Source organism: Thunnus maccoyii, chromosome 7 (genome assembly GCF_910596095.1).
Source record: "Thunnus maccoyii chromosome 7, fThuMac1.1, whole genome shotgun sequence".
NCBI classification, from domain to species: Eukaryota; Metazoa; Chordata; class Actinopteri; order Scombriformes; family Scombridae; genus Thunnus; species Thunnus maccoyii.
The window spans coordinates 27691345-27710888 of NC_056539.1; the positions used below are offsets into that span (position 1 = coordinate 27691345).

General features: G+C 40.6%; 1 protein-coding gene across 1 annotated transcript in view; it reads right to left on the reverse strand.

The window, feature by feature from the left end:
• Nucleotides 1-1978: 1978 nt before the first annotated feature.
• The window catches only part of atp11b (ATPase phospholipid transporting 11B (putative)), a 56629-nt gene continuing 39063 nt past the window's right edge, over nt 1979-19544 (reverse strand). The window contains exons 29-30 of the mRNA XM_042415959.1: nt 12457-12614; nt 1979-6418 (exon numbers count right to left, since the gene is read on the reverse strand). Coding sequence (XP_042271893.1) covers nt 6337-6418; nt 12457-12614 — 240 coding nt within the window. The 3' untranslated portion in view covers nt 1979-6336. The remainder of the gene's footprint in view (nt 6419-12456; nt 12615-19544) is intronic.

Genomic DNA, 19544 nt, shown 5'->3' on the forward strand with positions numbered 1-19544 from the left:
TTTCATGTGTGTGTGTGTGTGTGTGTGTGTGTGTATACAGGCTGAGCTTTATTGACATCTCCCCCACCCTCCTACTTTTGTTTTGTTGCAGCTGTTCGGACAGGAAAGCTTTGTCATGTAATAGCACAGCTCTGACCTGCTTCACCTTGGAGGTGTAATCAGCCAGAATAACTGAAAACACCTGTGAGGCTGCGCAGCACCTTTTTAATGTTGTGTGTGTGAAAACTCCCAGTGCACAACTAAAAGTAAATGGAAATGAAATAAGGAGAGCTGTTACTAACTGAAGATCTAATCAACCTCCGCAGCTCAGCAGGTAAATCTTTGTCTTTGCAGCCTCACGGGACCCGAAGAGGCAGCTGAATGAGTTTAAAAAGGAGCTGCAACAAACCAGATGGCTAGTAGCAATCAGTAGTAATCAGGACTGCAACCATTTTTTATTATAAATGAATCAAATAAGCAGTTTGTCAATAAAATGTCATAAAATAGTTGAAAAATCACAATTTCCAGGTATGCACACCCAAAGTGTTTTTTATTATTTATTAAATAAACAAGGCATTATGAAATAAATGAATACAGGCTAAGCAAGTATACAAGTATAATCATGAGATTGTGAAATATTCCAATAAATAATTAAAACTCAGCATCTATTTAATGCAGATTTACTGCGTGTATTATCTTTAGTCCTCTATGACAGTAAACTGAATATTGTCGGGTTGTGGACTGTTGGTCGGGATAAAAGAAGACAGTCCTGCTGTATTTATTCAGAATATCCCAGAGCTCAAGGTGACGACTTCATATTGCAGGTTTTTGTCTTACAAACAGTCCAAAAGCCAAAGATATACAATTTTTTTTTTTTACAAAACAGAGAAAAACAGTAAATCCTCACATGTGAGAAGCTGGAACAAGAGAACGTTTGACAGTTTTACTTGACAAGTGACTTGAATTGAGCATCAAAATTGTTGTTAATTAAAATGAATCATTTTAAGAGTTGAAATAGTAAAAAAACAACAAAAGAAACTGACATCCAGCCTCGAGTCAACCTTTAAACTTTAATTGAACTCTTTACATAATGTGATCCTCAGACAGTCATGTAAGACTGAGAGACACTGAGTTGATCTGCTGTATTAATTGCTGCTATCTGCCTGCTATTAGGTCATAATTGCCTATTTTCTCCCTCATTAACTCCACCGGAGATTTCTCCTGAGTTGTTTTTGTTTAGTTCTGGTCAGTTACTGTCTGCTTCCCAGAAATTGCATTTAAAGAGCAGTGACGTGAAAGAACTCTCACTTTTTAAAAAAAAAACCCAGTTTCTTAAAAATTGTCTTTTATTTCGTAAATAGAACTGCATTTTCATAAACAGCTATAAGACAGATTTACAGACAGGAGGAGGGAGGACAGACAGACACAGCAACAGATATCAGTCAACAGAAGAGTGATGGCGGCGGGTTATTTATCGGCTAGTGAGGTGATTTACTCGACGAGAGGAAAATAATTTCAACAAACCGACATGATCCCGCAGCAGCCTCGTGTCTGGGTCGGCCGATGCTGAGTCACAGGACATTCTGCTGCGGAAACTGATTGGTTGACATTTTAATTTAGAGTTCTGTTTTTAGCTGATTTGATCAAGGAAACCTTAATTTGATTCGAGCGTGCACACCGAGGCTCGGCTTTCCAAGAGCATCTCTGCAATGACTTCATCTGTCACCGTTTCTACACGTTTTTTCTTTTTGAGGAAAGTTAAGTTTATTTATAATTGATGTTAAATAATGATGATCAATTTCTTTAATTGAGCAGTTCAGGATCACACCTCAGGACAAATATCATTTTTACACATTTATATTTTGACCTGTATTTCCAGATGCAGGTGATTTTTTTAAAGAATCCATTAAACCTGGATAGTGCCTCAGGTGGACATCATGATGATCATCTGCGTTGATAAAATATTAAGTCATTTTTTTTTAACTACTTGGCTGAGTAATCTCCTGCTTCTAGAAATACCCCTCGTATCCAAACCCCCCCCACGGCTCACTCGTAACGGAGTTCAGGTGACGTCAGTGCCGTGATGCTTTTGGAGAACCAGGTCCTGGTTATTTACATCACAAAGGAGAAAAAAAACAAAACAAAAAAACAACATAGCATCTGTTTTCTGCATATACTGTATAACAGCAGTAAAAAGATAACTCTCGTGCCACTTGGGCCTCAATTACATTTGATACTGAAAAATATATATCTGCACCTGGATAGACAGTCTGGATAAAGTGCAATTACAGAACTGCATTTACATGTGTGTATTATATATGTGGTTTTTTATTGTCTGCTTTGAATTGAAACTGACTGGATGGTACTTCTAGTTTTCACTATCAGCACAGACCCGAAATGTTCAAAATGATCAATATATGATCATGAAATTGTGAATCGATCCTTTAACGTTTTTAAACTTAGCTCATTAGAGTTTATTGCAGCTAAACTTTCATTCCAAAGGTTTTTAAAAAAAAGTCTTTTCATCACCAAGTCTTACAACAGACTTTGGAAAAAGGACATTTTGAAACAAAAATTGCTAAAATGTGAAAGTTTTCATTGATATCTTTGTCCTCCGTTATGATTTATTAGTTTTTTTCTAGGTATTTTGTTGTATTTTTAACTCGGTGAGTGATTTTTTTTTAGCACGTCATTAGTACTTGTCTCATACTTGTGTTATCTTTATAAACAGGCTGGGTCTATACATTTTGTTAGTATCTATTTGTAGGCTTTACTTATGTCACAATAAACATTTTGGGTCTGTGAGCACAAGTGAAGAAGTAAAATACTTACAATCAGTTTGAACTATTTGTTGCCGTTTCATAAAATGTATCAACATCCCATAAATATCAAGTTATTCATTTTATAGCTGTATAATGTAATTTGAGGCTCTGGAGGAGATTTGAAACAATAACCTTAGTGATGTCATCAGGGTCATAATCAGCTTGGGCTCGAGTGTTAAAATGATTAACAGAAAGTACTGTGGAGTAACCAGGCATGGATGGTCTTACGAAAGACAGCGCTGAACTGCATTATGGGAATTGTAGGATCAGTGTTTTTGACCCATATTAAGGACTTACAGTCAGTCTGTTTCAGCTTCTGCTGCATCAAGTTTGACAATTTCTTCAAGGAATTAAAGAGGTACTCCTGGATTTAGTATTGCACTTCCATAAAGTTGGGGGACTTCAAAATTAAAGCAGCAGGCGCCCTGATATCCCGACTTAGTCTCTGGTATGAGTCAAGCTCCAACAATGCTGATCCTACAGTTCCCATGATGCAACTCAACAGCATCTTTTATAAGACCTTCACTGCCTAAATGCCCTTATCTTTCAAAGTCCATGAACTAAATTAATAATAAAGGTTTAATGTCAAAGTGACATCTGTCACATCACCAGGGTTACTTTCTCAAACTTTATTATAAAGCTTTAAACTGACCTTTAAACTGTACCTTATATAAAACTGATGGAGTTTTCTTAATTCAAGTACATATCACAGGTGTATCCAAGTAGGAATTTTAATAGTAGATATGAGGTCAAATGGTTACAAATTCCTGTGTGACTGCGGTGTAAGGAGCTTACGAGCAACTGATGATTTGGGTTTCCAACAACAGTGTGATGATATGATCGTTATCTGCTGGGTTGTTGTAACATAATGACATCGTGTTTGTTTCAGGCCTTCTTTCAGCTCAAACAAACAAACAAAAAATAGCTAAATGGATATCAAACCTCATGGCTGCATTCAGGCCATTTACAGGACACAATGATATATTGATATGTAAGAAATGTATAACATATTATAGCAGGGGGGGAAAAAAAAAAAAGTACCGCAGTAATAGACAATGTCATCATCAGTTGCACCTGTGAGAACAGAGAGGATATAACAGGCCCAGGTTTGCATCAAACAGCTGTACCATTTTGAAAATAAACATCAAGAATAATCAACACATGACAGGAATATTACTGACTGATTTCAAGCTGCTGAGGGACACCGATTAGATCTTCAAACTGTAACCGTAGAAACAGAAACATCCTATGACTCTTTGTGTTCCCCGTGTGAGCTGAGGCATGTACCGGTGGAGTGGTGGTTGATGTCAAGTTTAAAACGGTTGTCTTAAAGGGTTTCTACCTAAACTTCTGTCAGCTGTCAGTCACCTTCTGGAGTCTCCTAAATGCCCCACAACTCAAAAAAAATAAGAACCGTAACAAATCTTCCTCAGATCAACTCTGTTGACTTTTTTTTGGAAGAAGAAGGAGCGTACCAAGTATTTAAAGAAGAAAACTGACCTGCGGGCAACAGAAACTCACAACGAAACTACGTACTGTCTGTACCGCCATTATTAACCTACGTGGCTGCCATACAGAGAAACACACCAACACACACACACACACACTTCATCAACAGGTGGATAGAAACACACATGGCAAGAACAACGTAACAGCAAAAACATGGTTCACATGGTTTCGATGGTGACAATGATTTGAGAAACAAAAAAACAAAAAAAAAAGTGATTTTTTTTGATATGTGACTTGTGCAAACTCTCTGCTTTTCTTTTTGTCTCTTGAAGCTGAACCGTATTTGTCTGATAATATTTATCTCTAAAGATAGAAACATTCTGCTGTCTGGGTCGACATGCATCAGCCGTGATTCACAAAAAGCATCTAGCCATTAAAAGCCATTTTTGTCTCACTGAAATAAAATAATTGTACCATTATCTGATTAGATAGACAGGAAATATTTTTAGGCAACTGAGATGGATGATTCTACCTCGGTTTTCTGTTCACATTGATGTTATTAAACCTGATTAGGTCCAATTTTTCAGCTTTCATTACCTCAAAATATTCCCTGAGCATCAGCGGCCTTTAACGCTGAGATGCTTTTAGTGACTCGGCTGAGTGAAAAAAAGGCATTCAAGGGGTACACAAAGTAACAACGGGCTCAAACAGCTTCTATTTACAGTACCTTCAATAATCTATCAATAATATAACTTCTTGAAAATGTATGGCTTTATAAACAGACCCTGTCCGGCCTCCTTTCAGAGCGACACACCAGGGGAGACAGAGGCCTGAACAGTCAGACGAGAAAGCAGCGCGAACAATGATAATTAGTCTAAACAACAATATAAGCTTCTGTACAATCAGGCACAAAAATACATCTTTTAATCTCCAGTCTGAATCCTTTGGTCTTTGGTACCACGGTAGAGATGAAGCTCCACATACAGTATCTCTGGGAGTACTGTAGGTCTGAAGGAGGAAAAAAAAAACAAACATTTGCAGAGCCGTGCTGGATCAGCAGCAGGGTTCTGGATGCTACAGGACTGTGGGTGGTCGAGCTTTTTTTTCCCTTTCCGTCTTGAATGAGAAATGAAGGTGCAGCGGGGCTGACAGCTCAGAGATATGCAGGGTTGGAGGAGGTCTGTAGCAGAAAAGATTGTAGTTTTATGGAAGCGACGTGATGGAAGGCCTTAGCTGAGAGCCTCTGAGATGTAGTCTTAATGTCGCTGAGCTTCTGTCTCGGTGCTACATTGAAAGTCTTGGTAGCTGGTGTCTACAAACAAACTCAGTCCTGTGTTCAGGTGTCGGAACCAGCTCGGTTAGGCGGCAGTCCTCGGGCTGCGATACTTCGAGCGGGACTGACTCCTGACGTTAGCTACAGCAAAAAGACCAGACAGTCAGGAATCTGCGTTCAGATTCGGTGTCTACGGATATGAAAGACCTACAGTCGGTTTAACACCAGTTGCAAGAAAAAATAAGTTTGGCAACTGTACTGAAAATGAAAAATAGCTGCAAGTTCATGTACCGGGGCTGATCTCAGAGCACAGTGTGTGTCTAATATCTTCTTTAAAGACGCTTGTAAAAGGTACTGAACTTGAATAAGATGTTCTTAGATAACTGCAGCAGACGTCTGATCATTTGATGCTGAAAGATCCGGATCTCTCTACAGTAGTAGCGGCTCCACAGATGTCTGCTTCATGCCGCGCTAACTGGCTCCGCACTACGCGTTTCATTTCTCCTCATGTCGCAGCTCTCATTACATGTCCTCGACTTTTCTGACAAGAATTTATTCACTCTGGGACACGAATTGCTGAAGGATAAAGCAAACCCGCAGCACTGAGCCTGAGTCCTTTGGTTTCATATGATGCGACAGCTGTTTAAGTCAGCTTTGCATCCAGCTGAGAATGCATTGAGTTTTAAGTAAAGAAGGTTTATAAAATGGTGGCGGGGGGTGGGGGTGGGGGGCTTCGGGGTTGTGATTATGACTCATAGCGGAAGTAGCAGCTTTCCCCGGCTCTGTGCGTGTTACAGTCAGTTGCCCTGGGATTCAGCAGTGGGTGGCCTCGATGGGCGACAGCGTCAGGATGCTACGATCGTTGGAGTAGAAGTTCTCTGTGTCGCTCCAAGACCTGAAAACAGGTAGCAGTGACTGAGGGTTAGGAGGCTGAGGGGGGGTGTTTTTGTGATAAAGTGTCTGTGGTTGAGGGGAGGGAGGGGGGGGGGGGGATAGTGGGGCTAGACAATCACAAGCTAACACACTGCTGTCCAAGGTTTTGTGATTACAACCTTCACAACCAGGCTGGAAGAAGCAGAGAAAAATGAAGAATGGAGAAGTGAAGCGTTGATAATAAATGTGATGGTGGTTGAGTATCAAAAGTCTCTCCTCCTTAAATCACATTTGTATCCTGGTCTTTCAGGCTAGTTTCAGAAATTTAAAAGGCCCTAAAATTTTCTCAATCAGCTTCTTGCTATGAACAATGAACTTCTAAAAGATCACACTTATCTGCCAAAGTCGGAAAACTTTTTGGTTGTTTTGCACAAGAGATTTCTGTTTCTGTCTTTGCTTTTCTCACTGATTGAAGAGGGCGGGGAAAAAAGTGATGTCACTTATTCCCTACACCAATCAGAGTTAAACAACATTTGCAGATCAGGTGTTTTGGGTGTAAAACCCTTTATAGTAGGATAGTACACTGTACTACCAAAGTTGTTCACTATTTAACTTTAAGAGAAAAATAGTGAAACAGCTTCTTGAAACATGTAACTATTAAAAAAATGTGAAATACCTGCATCTGTCTCTGGATTGTTCTTAGAAGAGAGAGAGGAGGTGAGATCAGACTTGAGCTACTCAATCCCATGGATGAAAATCAACACAATAATCATAAAGAGAAATAAATCATGATAAACAAACATCCGCAACATTCTTGCCTCATTTATATATATATTCGCTCTCAAGATGACCTGGGGCCAGATGCATAAATGATGCTTACACACAAAAAACCCATACATACGCCATTCCCTGCACATAAACTGGTATTTATGAACACTGGATGTGTGGTGAGAACGTGAACACCTCCAGACCTCCAGACGTACACACGTTTCTCTACAGCGATCTGAGGCTGATGTGATGAAGAGGAAATGAAATATCAGCTGACAGATGGAATCTTTTAATAAAACATTATTTGTTTTGGTTGACAACCAGCCGCACTGATTCTGTGATTCTTTTGTTTACACAGATTTGTAAAATGCCGATCCGAGGCAAACGTTATACTGATCAATCATTTTATCATTCTTTTATTTACATAGAAATCAGCATTTTATTTTTCTGTTGATATTCTTTATTCTTCTTAGTTGTGACACAGCTTGTAAAGTTTGTTTAGGTATGAGAGCTACAAACTAATCATTGATTAAATTTCTGAGATATGACTGCTGATGAGGGCTTACAGGTCCATGTGATGAATGAATGATATGGACTATAAATAGCTACACAGCCCTGCGTAATGACACTTCTCACTGGTGCAAACGGCACTTCTTCTTTACGGTTTGTTTCATTAACAGGTGTACAGACTGGTGGAGCAGGTGGCGAATTGATACAGCTGAAAACAGCTGGTTGAGAGTGCGTCTTCATCCATTTATGGCTACTTGTGGGTGTGAAAATGAGGCTCGTGCACGTGCGACCAGTTCCACAATGACTGAGATTTATAAAACAGAACCATGCGTACGCACAGCTTTATAAATCTGACGATAATAACGTGTATGCATATTTCTGGCTTTATGTGTGCACACAGTTTTAGTCTTGAATCTACAGAGTTTTATGCATCTGGCCCGTGGATTCGTATGTGATTCCCTGCAGGTAAAATATACACGCTAAAGTTCCCTTCATGGCTATTTAAACATACTCTCCTCTTCTTTTTTACTATCTTTACTACAAAAATAGGTATCACAGTATTTTTCACAGTATTAAACATATGCACTATGCATATAGTATAAAATATATGATATATATTTCTATGTATAGACATTACAGAGCCTTTGGAAAATAAGGACTCACCTAAAATTCTTTTCTGTAATAAGCTCAGCAAGCTGGATCTCCTTTGGAATAGTCTTACTAGGACAGATCAAGTACACGACTCAATCCATTTTTAAACCACTCAAAACGTTTAAATGGCTGATAAGAAACACTACATGGAAATATCATGGTAGGTCACAACACACCAACCTCTACCACACCGACTCACATCAAAGTACCGCTACACCTGATCTTCACATGACCGCACGAGGTAAGCCTGATGCATGTGTAGTTTTTACATGTCTCAATCACCAATCCATCACCCATAATCACATATATCTGGACTTCTAAATGTCAGCTGCTCTACTACTGAATAATTCTCATGACCTTTTAGTTTAACGCTGCGCTCTGAGATGAAGACAACCGTTTTAAGACCTGGTAAACAGGAGAACAGGGCCACCCAGGGACTTTAAATAGGCTGATGACTCAAATGGTGTTTTGACTGGAGGCGCTATCATGTGCTACATCACTAGCTCGGCTGTCTACCCGAGCCGGGGTGAACTGAAACATCTTATTGCTAAAATCCATCTTTGCTCCGCGGGTTACGACGGAACAAAAGAGGACGTTAGCACCGAAACACTTTAGGGATAAACCGGTGGGAACACGGACCCAAGAAAAGAACAGAGCAGGCAGATTTTTTGACAAGACGCAGCTTACGGGGGACGTTAACAGCACATGAATAATTCATCTGGAAGGTCGAACAACATTATGCAGATTTCAGACACAGGAAGACAAGGACACAGAGCAAGAGGACGGAAAAAGACAAGTGCAAGAGGAGGAGTGTATGAGAGGGCACAAATACATACATGTTTACATACATCGTATACAAAATACCAAAGGCAACAGCAGCCCCCATGCAACAAGACAGAGTCATGGGCATTCTTGCTCTGTAGCCTGTAGTGGACAAGACGGGTGGAGTTATAGACTTTAATTTAAACATGCGGATAAGGACTAACGTGGGACAGGTGAACTCCACCCGCCTGGAACACCCCAGGTTATAAAACAAGCATGCCCCCGAAGTTTGGCCTCTTCTTAGAAGCACATATAAGGCTTCAGGATCCAATAGAAAAAAGACTAATAGATACAGGAAGTAGCAAAAAAGACCCTCTGAGACTACACTTCCCAGCAGGCTCTCTGATTTAGGGTGTGGTCCCCTTGTTCTGGACTGGAGGAAGAGAAGGAGGAGCAAAGGGATGTCAAGACAGTGGCTGAGTTTCCATCCAAAGTTTTTAACAGGTTTTAATGCAAACCGTGTAATGAGATAATGATGGTGCAATTTTGAATATGTGCAACTTCTTCCACACTTATATTTTAGTTGTGGATGTAAGATTCCTTACGTCTCTCCCGATCTGCATTTTCTTATTTAACATTTCAAAGGTCAGAGAACAAATTGCTTGACATTTGAATGGAGACGCAGCTACTGAGGTGTGACAACTACACACGGGCGTATCTATTTCCTTTATTATGGAAAACATCTGACTCTTGACATCCATGTCAGTTCTTGCTTTGTTGCTCTTAGCCATGACTCAGCTGTGGCCAGCATTCAAGTCAAGCAGCCAGCTACAGTTGGGCTTCCAATATATGACAGATAAAAATACTTGATGTGTTATATAAGTTGTAAATATGCTTGCTATATGTACCCTCCAGTCATTAGACATGCTATATTGAACCTTCTGTATGGCAGTATCCTAGCATTAAGGCCAAATGTGGGCTGAGTCTCACTACTCTTTCATTCATTGTGTAGTTTTCTGCCTACTGAGAAGGTAAAGGAGAGGAAGAGGAGGGAGACGGGGAGGAAAAAGGAGAGGAGGGATGAAAACTAAACCTGCAGATTCAGCTCTAATTCTAGTTAGTTGATTGTGTGTGTGTGTTCTTTGTGTATTTACAGTATATAGCGCACATTAAGTGGAGCGTTTTACCTATGTTCATCATTGTTTATGTTTATCCTCCTGGGAGTACAAATTGGCTGCCGTTCGCTCAGTTGGAAGAATCCAATTGGTTGCTTGGTGCCAATGTCAGAAAAACAAATCGATCATTCCCACAGGAAGAAAATCCATCTAAATTGAATCATGCATTTAGTGGTAATTTGACCAACAAGCGATCCGAACAGTCTCCTTTATTTGACCCTGACAAAAAATTTAAACAGATTATTTCATGGTACATATCCCAGCCGCTATTGTCTGAGGGATAATTAAAAATGTGAATATTAAAACGTAGGACTCCTTTTATGCTCCCTACTGGCTGAATCAAAGTTTAAAATGATCGGAGGATGCCTATGACGTTGATTATTTGCACGCAGGCCTATATTAGTCACAAAGACATGTCGTCACACTCTTACATCTCTACGATGAGATTACTCATAAGACTCCGATATATTCGTTAGGGCCTGACTGACGGTGACGACACAGTCCTCTAGTTGACCACAGAGAGTCTGCAGGTTGCTGTCCAGAGGGGCTGGAAGGGGGGGTGGGGGGTGGGGGTGTGGGGGTGTTAGCAACAGCGCATCCCTTATTTGACCTGCATGCCGTCATTACCTTCACAAACCCACACACACACACACACACACAATGAACAAACATGCGTGCCCACACCACACGACTCTGTGCAAGGTCCACTGCGAAAGACTCACATACAAACAACAAGAATGCTACATCTTCATCATTAATCTAATCAATACTGAGTGTCCCAGGACGTTTTGGGAGTATTGATTGCTCAGCAGAAAGGGCTGATCAGGTCAATTAATCAATTCAGGTAAAAAGACACAATACCACTGAAACCGCAGACTGGGCAGACCAGCAAACTGTGAACTCAGCTTACTCGTCCTTAAAGCTGCACTCTGCACAATATTTCATGAATAAATCCGGTTGTTTCTGTTTTATCCTTTTTAAGTGGAGCTGCAGCAGAGGAAGGAAGTCTTATCTGCACTGAGAGCTCGCTTCGTGCAGTAAACTGACATCATGTTTTATTATTTCTGGGCACTGAAATCCTTAAATGTCAGCTACCTCTCGCTGCCATTTAGGGCCACCAATATGCTCCGTGCAGCTTGAAAGCTCATTTGTCACAACCTCGCACCACTGAAGCGCTTTCACAGCTCTTCAAGTCATAGCTTAATACAAGAGGAGTGAACGTCCACATTTGGTGCATCGTTTACAATCTGACCAGCTAACCATTATCTAGCCTCATCTCTAGTGGAGAAGCCCCTACGATGAACAAGAGGAGTTATTGTACAATATAGGAACCAACCCAAAGCTAACAAGTCAACATAACAGACATATACTTGACATTGGAGTCATCTGTTAAAGTGCAATACAGATTCGACAGTTTTCCTAGAAAACTGGCTAATCAGGCTAACTCCCGTTTGGACAATAATCTCTGATTTTAGGGAGTACTGAACAGAAATAGAGGAGACAGACAGAACAAGAGATCATAGCATAGATGATTAAGATGTAGACACAAGCGGTATTACAGACCCGCCCTAATTCACGGGCTACAAGACAGGTTACATCGTGTAATATTGAGACCTGTTGGGTGCCTGCAGATCACAGCAGGTCTCCTTTCTAAGGGCCTAAATAAAAAAATACTGGAATCCAAATCCTCCCTGGCGGAGCTGCCAGCATGCTATGTGGAGGTCATGGCCATCACAATCTATTCAGTCATTGGTCTCTATAATTTTGGTTACAAGGTGTACTGTTATATTTCTGATAGTACACTAGTGTGGACGTGAGGTGAAGCACACTTCTCTGTTTGGCTAAATCCAGATGTCCAGACTCTTGACTCTCTCCCCACATGGACTTTGATGGAAATAATAAACTCATAATAGTGCAGTCCATGATGGCTTGATCAACACATCTTCTGCCTCTAACTCCTCCTTTGGCTGTTGTCCCAAAGGCTTGTTAAACCGCACCCTAAAACCGCACCCTATGACCGCTTGAAACCCCATTCTCACACAGCTGCTATAGATCTGAACAAGAAAAACTTACAGTAGAGTAGTAGCCACATTATGAGCTGAAACCTTCAGGCATGCAGCCCAAATTTTTGCAACCAAGAGGTGGAGAGGGTTCATCGGGATTCAAAATCATTTGTTGTTGTCGTCCTCCCCACCTGTTGCTCGACGCATGGCAATGGTTGGCGCTGGCCCGGCACTGCCCGGTCATTTGCTCCAGGAGGTGGGCCAAGCGGGAACAGCCGCTCTGCCCATGTTGGTAGCAGCACAGGGACTCCATACAGCTGAGGGCCTGCGTCTGGGTGGCTGATAGAGACTGGAGGAAGGCGAAGGGAAAGTGCAGGAGAGAGAGGTGAAGTAAAGAGTGATGAGTAGGACAAAAAAGTAGAAGAGGATGAAAGAGGAAGTAGAGGAAAAAAGGCAAAAGAAGAAATTATTACCAACACAATACAGGTTTGCTGTCACATTCTGACAGGATGATAAGGGTGACTGTAGGATGACATATTGCATGCTGTCACAGAAAGAATGATGTACAGGGAAAACATTCAAAACATGCTATTGAAGGGACTGAAATGTTTCAAATAAATATATAAATTATAAAACCAGTAAAAAAAGAACTCCATGAGAAAACAGATACACAAGCTCAATATATTTTAGGGTGGTTGTAAATCTGTCTTTTGCCTTGTTTGGTAATCAAGGTTTGGTTCAAGGTTTCCAACACTTACAGGAAAGTATACTAAGCTGTCTTCTGCCTTGAGTGCCTAAGAAGACTTTAAGATATTTTTCCTCTAGCGGCTCTAAAGCACAAGACTACTGACAATAATGTACTTTCCCTTCTATCCTCATCAAATGTTATAAACCCTTGGATCAAGTAGTCATTTCGCTGCAGTGGGTCAGGATGAACATGCATAGTATTATAATGTGCTTTCAGAGTGCTCTTTCAAAGCAAGATGAAGGAAGGGATGCCGCTAAAGCTCCGCTCAGTCAGGCCAGACTGTCATATTTGTGCTTGATCACTCAGCATCCAAGCAGTTGACATCCCAAAGCATAAACTAACCATGAACCAAGGCCAGCTCTTCAGAATCATCAGTTATAATACAAACAAACCTATTTTTCCCTTTTCTTGCGTATTTTACTAGTTATGTGCCTCCGCCAACCAGTCAAGTTGCAGTTTACGTCCATGTCTGTCCAGACACATATAATATTTGTTGTGAAGACTTTGAAGGAATTTAATAAAAAGGTATTAAGTATCTTGTATCTCGTGTTTTGTGAGGTCAAAGTGCCCTTGACCTTTGACCACCAAATTCTAATCTGTTCATTAGTTCATGAGTCCAAGTGGACGTTTGTGCCAAATGTAATGAAATCCCCACTAAGTGAGATATTGCGTTGACGAGAATGGGACGAACGTATGGACAATCTGAAAACATAATACCTCCCGCCACGGCTGTTGTCAGTGTGGAGGCGTAAAAAATATGCAGTATTCTCTAGTTTCAGGAAATCCAATCAAAGATCTGGGACATGCAACTTACTTCTGTTCTAACATTACTGAATAAATATTTCAATGTGCATACATACAAAGCAAGACAACATGAAGCAAATTAATATACTATAAGATGAAGTTAAATTTTGTCCGTATTAATGTAGAAATTGACAAGTAGTGCAAAAAAAAAAAAACTGTCTAAATAACAAATCTAAAAATATATTTTATGACGAATCAGAATTTGACACATAGCACAGCAATGGCTTGGTAGACAAAGTTGAATGAAACTGCTGCCTAGAAACCGGTGGGATCAGGTGGCTCAGTGGATCTGAGTCAGCACCCGAGAGAGAGAGAGAGAACAAGGGAGGGAGAGAGAGAGAGAGAGAGAGAGAGAGAGTGAGGGAGAGAGAGAGAGAGAGGGGAAAAGGAGAAAGTGAAGAGAGACAAAAAGAAAGCAGAGACAGAGTGTGAAGTTACACTCATCTAGTTTGTATATTGTACCCTCCTCCTCTACAGCAACATAATTAAAACAAACATTAAGGTTAGGATAGACCCAACTCATTCTTATAAGTCTACATCAGCATCAGTTTGTGTTTGTGGAGGTGTGTCTCAATATCAAACATTTAACTGTGGTCTACTGCAACATATCCCCCTTTGACTATGTAGAGTTTTTAAACCTCCCTTTTAGGATATAAAGAGCCAAATAAACACTAGGATGCTTGTTTACGGCCTGGAATCAACAAGCCAAAGTATTCTGAAAATATGCTTTTGTAGGAAACAAGTTCTAAACTTCCATATTTTATAATTTGATGTTTGGTCCTCTGATGTGGCTGACTGCGTGACGGATATATATTCCAGTGCTTTGACTTGTGATGTCGCCTTTGTTACATTTCTCTGCAGCAGAAATTGGAGACACCCTTGGCACGAAACCAAACTTCTCCTTCTTGGCTGGCAACAGCAAACCATAGTCAAGACAAAATTGAATGTGAATTATTCTGTCAGAGTAAGGTGTCCCTAGGTAACAAATGCATGGTTTTGTGCTACCTCTATCAGAACATATGGCTTTTTTCCTTTTGAAGACAGGCATAAAAATTTGTTCTTGTTACTATAACACAACTCGAACCTCTTCATAGCTGAGGGCAAAGTTGAGGTTGGAGAATGTGGCTGTTCCAAACACACACAAATGCATCAAACCACTGTAAAAACAGCCAAGCCACAGCTGTAGCCATGGATGGTAATGTCAAGTGTCCTTAGTATATCTATGTCCATATGGGTGATAAACACGGTCAGCTTTCCATTAACAGTAAGATGATGAGCTTACTCTAATCAGTGAGCCATCATATCAATCTGTGAAGCAGCAATCAGTCATTAAGTGTGGATGAATCAGTCACACGGCTTGTTAATCAGAAGCAATGGTGGACGGAGTTGGAGATACTTTGGTTTTCAGTGACAGTTATGTTTAACTTATTGTTCTCCAAAGCTGCTCATTGGAAAGATGATTTAGTATCAAATGAATTGGCTGTTCCACTACAGCAGTGTATAAGTATAATCATTTTTGAGCCATTACTGTTTTAGTTCTAGAGAAGCAACAGCAACGTGATACCGAGACTAAAACCAGGCCAAATCGTGTGATTAACAGTTCTGTTGTACACTGCAGTTTTCTGAGAAATGGATACCAGTATTGAAGATTTTGTCATAAACTGACCAAGGCCTCAGTGACAGCAATGTAAGTCACATCATCTCCTAGTAGATTTACCAGAGGAGCTAAAGAGTTCAGCTAAAGTTCATGTGTGCTGTCCTTCTATCTAGTACACTCTTTGTCTTTGGCAAAGTCTTTTTGGTGTCTGTCTGCATGAGAGTATTATTATAATCCGAGGTTTATAATATATATATGGCACTCAATGCTCTGTATGTAGAGCAGAAACCAAAAGCAAACACTTTGCATAATTTGGTATGACAAAAAATAAATAAACATACTTAAAACACAAAAGTATAAGGCATCAAATACTTACAAGCAGACAATAATATATCATCCATGGCTTCAATATGGAGTAACATTACCAGTATGGTGGGAGCATACAGTTGAACGAAAAAAACACGACGGAGACAATGAACTCGGCATGCCAACAGCATTCTCTCTTTCTCTCAACCCTGAACACAGATCTGTTCAATAATAGTGAGGGGTGAACTGAGACCAGGTTGGGAAAGACAGTGTCGACCGTGGTTGGGTAGAGGAGGACGGGGTCGGTAGGCAAGGATGAGATTATTCATGGAGGGAAGGGAGGGAAGGGGTCGAGCATGACTGGGTGAGAGGATGAGTCATTCGTGTTGGACAGACAGACAGACGGACAGACATACAGGGAGCATAGTACACATGAAATAAAAGGAAAGTGTAGGGGCAGCTGTAACAGACAGCCATGGGAGCATGACTGAAGATGCAGGATATTTAAACCAAATATAATGGTGTGTGCTGTCGACTGCAGCTGTTAGGGGGTGCGTAGGGTTGGTTGGTCCTCAGGTAAAGCCATAATGCTGGGGGGCAGTGACAGTACAGGGGGGACAATGGGAGTGAAGAATGGTAGGCTACTACCTAGGGGAGCAGGGGTCTGGGCCGGGGGCAGCGGGGGGAGGATAAGCAGCTAGCAGGTGCCAATTGTCCTCCCCTGGGCTTCGCTGGGCTTTAACAGGGTCATATTCTGGGCCGACTGAACCCTCACCCTCTTCCATCTGAAGGACACAAGATGCTTACAGTGAGCCCTGCTGGCTAGTCAAACAGCTCATCAGTCAGCTGTGTAGACTGTTGGTAGGTCAGACACCCAAATAGCAATGGAACAAGTGAAGCCAGCTAACTAACCGGTGACATTGCAAAAATAGCCATCTAAGCCATTTAGTCTCATATTCAACCTTTAAATCTTTGTTGAAACAAGCCAATGATCCTGATGATGGGATGAGACCATTACTTGTATTTACTCGTTTTACGAATTTTCTCAAAACTAGTGCTTCTGTTGAAGAGAGGCTTTGTTTCAAGAAAGGACATTTGAAGTACCCTTATTTTGAAATCATCTAATATTGGTATTATTTTACATTTGATCTATGATATTAAGACTCAATACGAGACTAAACAACTAAAAATTAAGGTGGATATGTTTTTTCACTGTTGCTTATTTACCAACCAGTGAATTAATTAGTTAGTTAGTAAGCAAGTGGTCAGTCAGTGAGTCAGTCCAGGCTGCACTGTAGGGGGCAGTCAATTAAATGTCTGACCCTCAGTCTACAGTGTGCTCTAATACACTTATACATACAGTATATTGAGACCAAATCAACATTTGTCCCATATTTAAAGTCCTTCACAAGTGACCTCAACAGCTATCTTTGAAAAAAGGCAACAGAGCTGAGTGAATTTTGGCTTACGATGCATATAAGAACGGTTGCTTCCTGCTTTTTGTAACAAGATACCAATGATGTGCATCTCTGGCCTTATTCCTCTGCTGCAGATCTAAACCTCATTTTAATTGGGACTGTGAGATAATAAATCACTTCATGAGAAGAGGTCTTTTGAGAAAATCTGAGTGGGGTGATGAGGTCACTGGGTGAGGGCTTTAATTTCTCACAAAAGCAGAGACAATTGAACATTAGCAAGAAGCTCAGAAATAGCTGTAAAACTGAATGACGAATGAGCAGAAAGAAGCTGCAGGCATGAAAAAATTATGTCTCAAGGGAAAATGATCCTTCTAGCACAGATAAAAGCAAATCTATTAGTATCCAAACCAATTAACCTGCTGCTGAATCTATCAGAGCGACAGAGTAGGCAAACAACGGGAAACCCAGGAGAGCCCTCTGGGTTCTTTTGTGATTACCTCCCTCTAATCTAATTACCAAAAAAAAGGCACTGAAAGATACTGGAATTTTTTTCAACACAACTGAATAAATTGCATTATTCAGCACATGAATATGAATACATCCTTCGATTTTGAACCTGGTAAGAGCATCTTTGTGTAGTTCCACCGTTTCAAAAAACAAATTACTCCAACTGAGGAAATATAATCTCTCTTGCATAATCCTTGCTCCCTCTCTTATCGTAATGCACAAAACACTGACGATCAGTAAGTCTACAGTTTGCTTCTGCTCATCAAGTTTGTGGGATGGGACCTGTTCTGTCCATATTATTGGAAACTTGGAATATACACTCAGTTGCCAGTTTATTATGTAGTTAGTTAAAACTAATGCAAAAGCTCTGCAACAAATCCTACCTTCAAAATCCAAAAAAGTTCTCAAAACGTCAAAGGTTTTTTTGTTGAAACTTTTTCAGACAGGTGTTCAACTTTATTGTCATCTGGAAGCTGTACTTTGTTGAGGGTAGACTAGAAACCCCTCTCAGTATGATGCCATTTAATACAACCGCACCACAAACTACAGCCTCCATAACGACCATTAAGTTGAATCAACACCTCTAAAACAGTTTCAACAAAAACTAAGCATTAAAATCTTTGGTACAGTAAGATTTATCGGAGGGCTGTTGTATTAGATTGCATTAGTTTCAGCTATGTGTACACACTGGCAACTAAGTGTTATGTAAATCACTATAAACATAAAACACAGGCTATTATTTTTTAGATTATAATGATAACATTTCCCAGCAAGTGCTTAAGAACTATCAGAATTAGTATGCAATATACGTAGCAGTAACGATAAAGGTATGAATGCAGAAAACATTATCCTTGTAAAGAAATTAACCTAACACAAATAACAAGAAAATATACAGTATATGTTATTCACATGATCTTGGACAGTTACATATAAGCAAAATATGTCTTCGACAAAGCTGTCCAAGTCAAGGTGTTTTTCTTTTGGCTTTGATTTGTTCTGAACTGAAGAGAGCTCATGCTAAGGTTAGCATTTCCCTTGCAGCATGTTTATATTGATATTCGCTAAGACAGCACAAGATCTTCGACTCATTAGTCTGAAATAGCTGTGATAATAACACAGCTGTCTTGTCATGCTTCTAAAAGGACAGCATCATGCTGCTGTACAAGGCAGCCCGGACCAGTCTAAGAGTCATGCAGCTGTAGTGGGGTATCAGTCATGTTCTCTCCATGCAAGTGGACGACTTGCACATGAGGAAGGTGTTCTCAAGTGGTGAAACCAGTTTGACGGTATTCGGTTGGGTATACGTCAAGAGGATGGACCATGCTAGAGATAAAGAGGGTGGTTTGATGGGCTGCACCATGCGACTATCTGATGTGTCACTTCATGGGTGTGGCATGCCAGACTGTGGTTGTATGACAAGACTGCTAGCTGATGGTAAGCAGGCAGGTCTGGCCAGTTGTTCTGATTTTTAGCACTGATGCAGATGCAGAACATCACAGTCAGAACGGTGCTTTTTAAATTACGACTCAGGACCGCGAGGGAATCAAAATGAAGTAAAAAGGGACTCAGAGGTGATTCATTCATCCACTCATTCATTCATCAGTTTGTTCATGCAGTGGGAGAGTAATGACTGTATCATGCTGTAACACGTAGGAGTGGTGGAGGTCTCAGAACACATTCTTTACACCAGCCGCTCACTAAAGTGCGAGACATGCAAGTGGGTGAAATGCTTGATGTCACATTCTTCTGCATTTCTATTTTTTTCCCTATCCCAATCACGGAGAATGCTGATTGGCTTGTCTAAGCATGCAGTTACAGAAATCAAACAAAAAGCCCTGCTCCAACACTAACAGCACATCTCAGCAGTCAGCATACTGCCAGTGTTGGAAACGGGCCTCA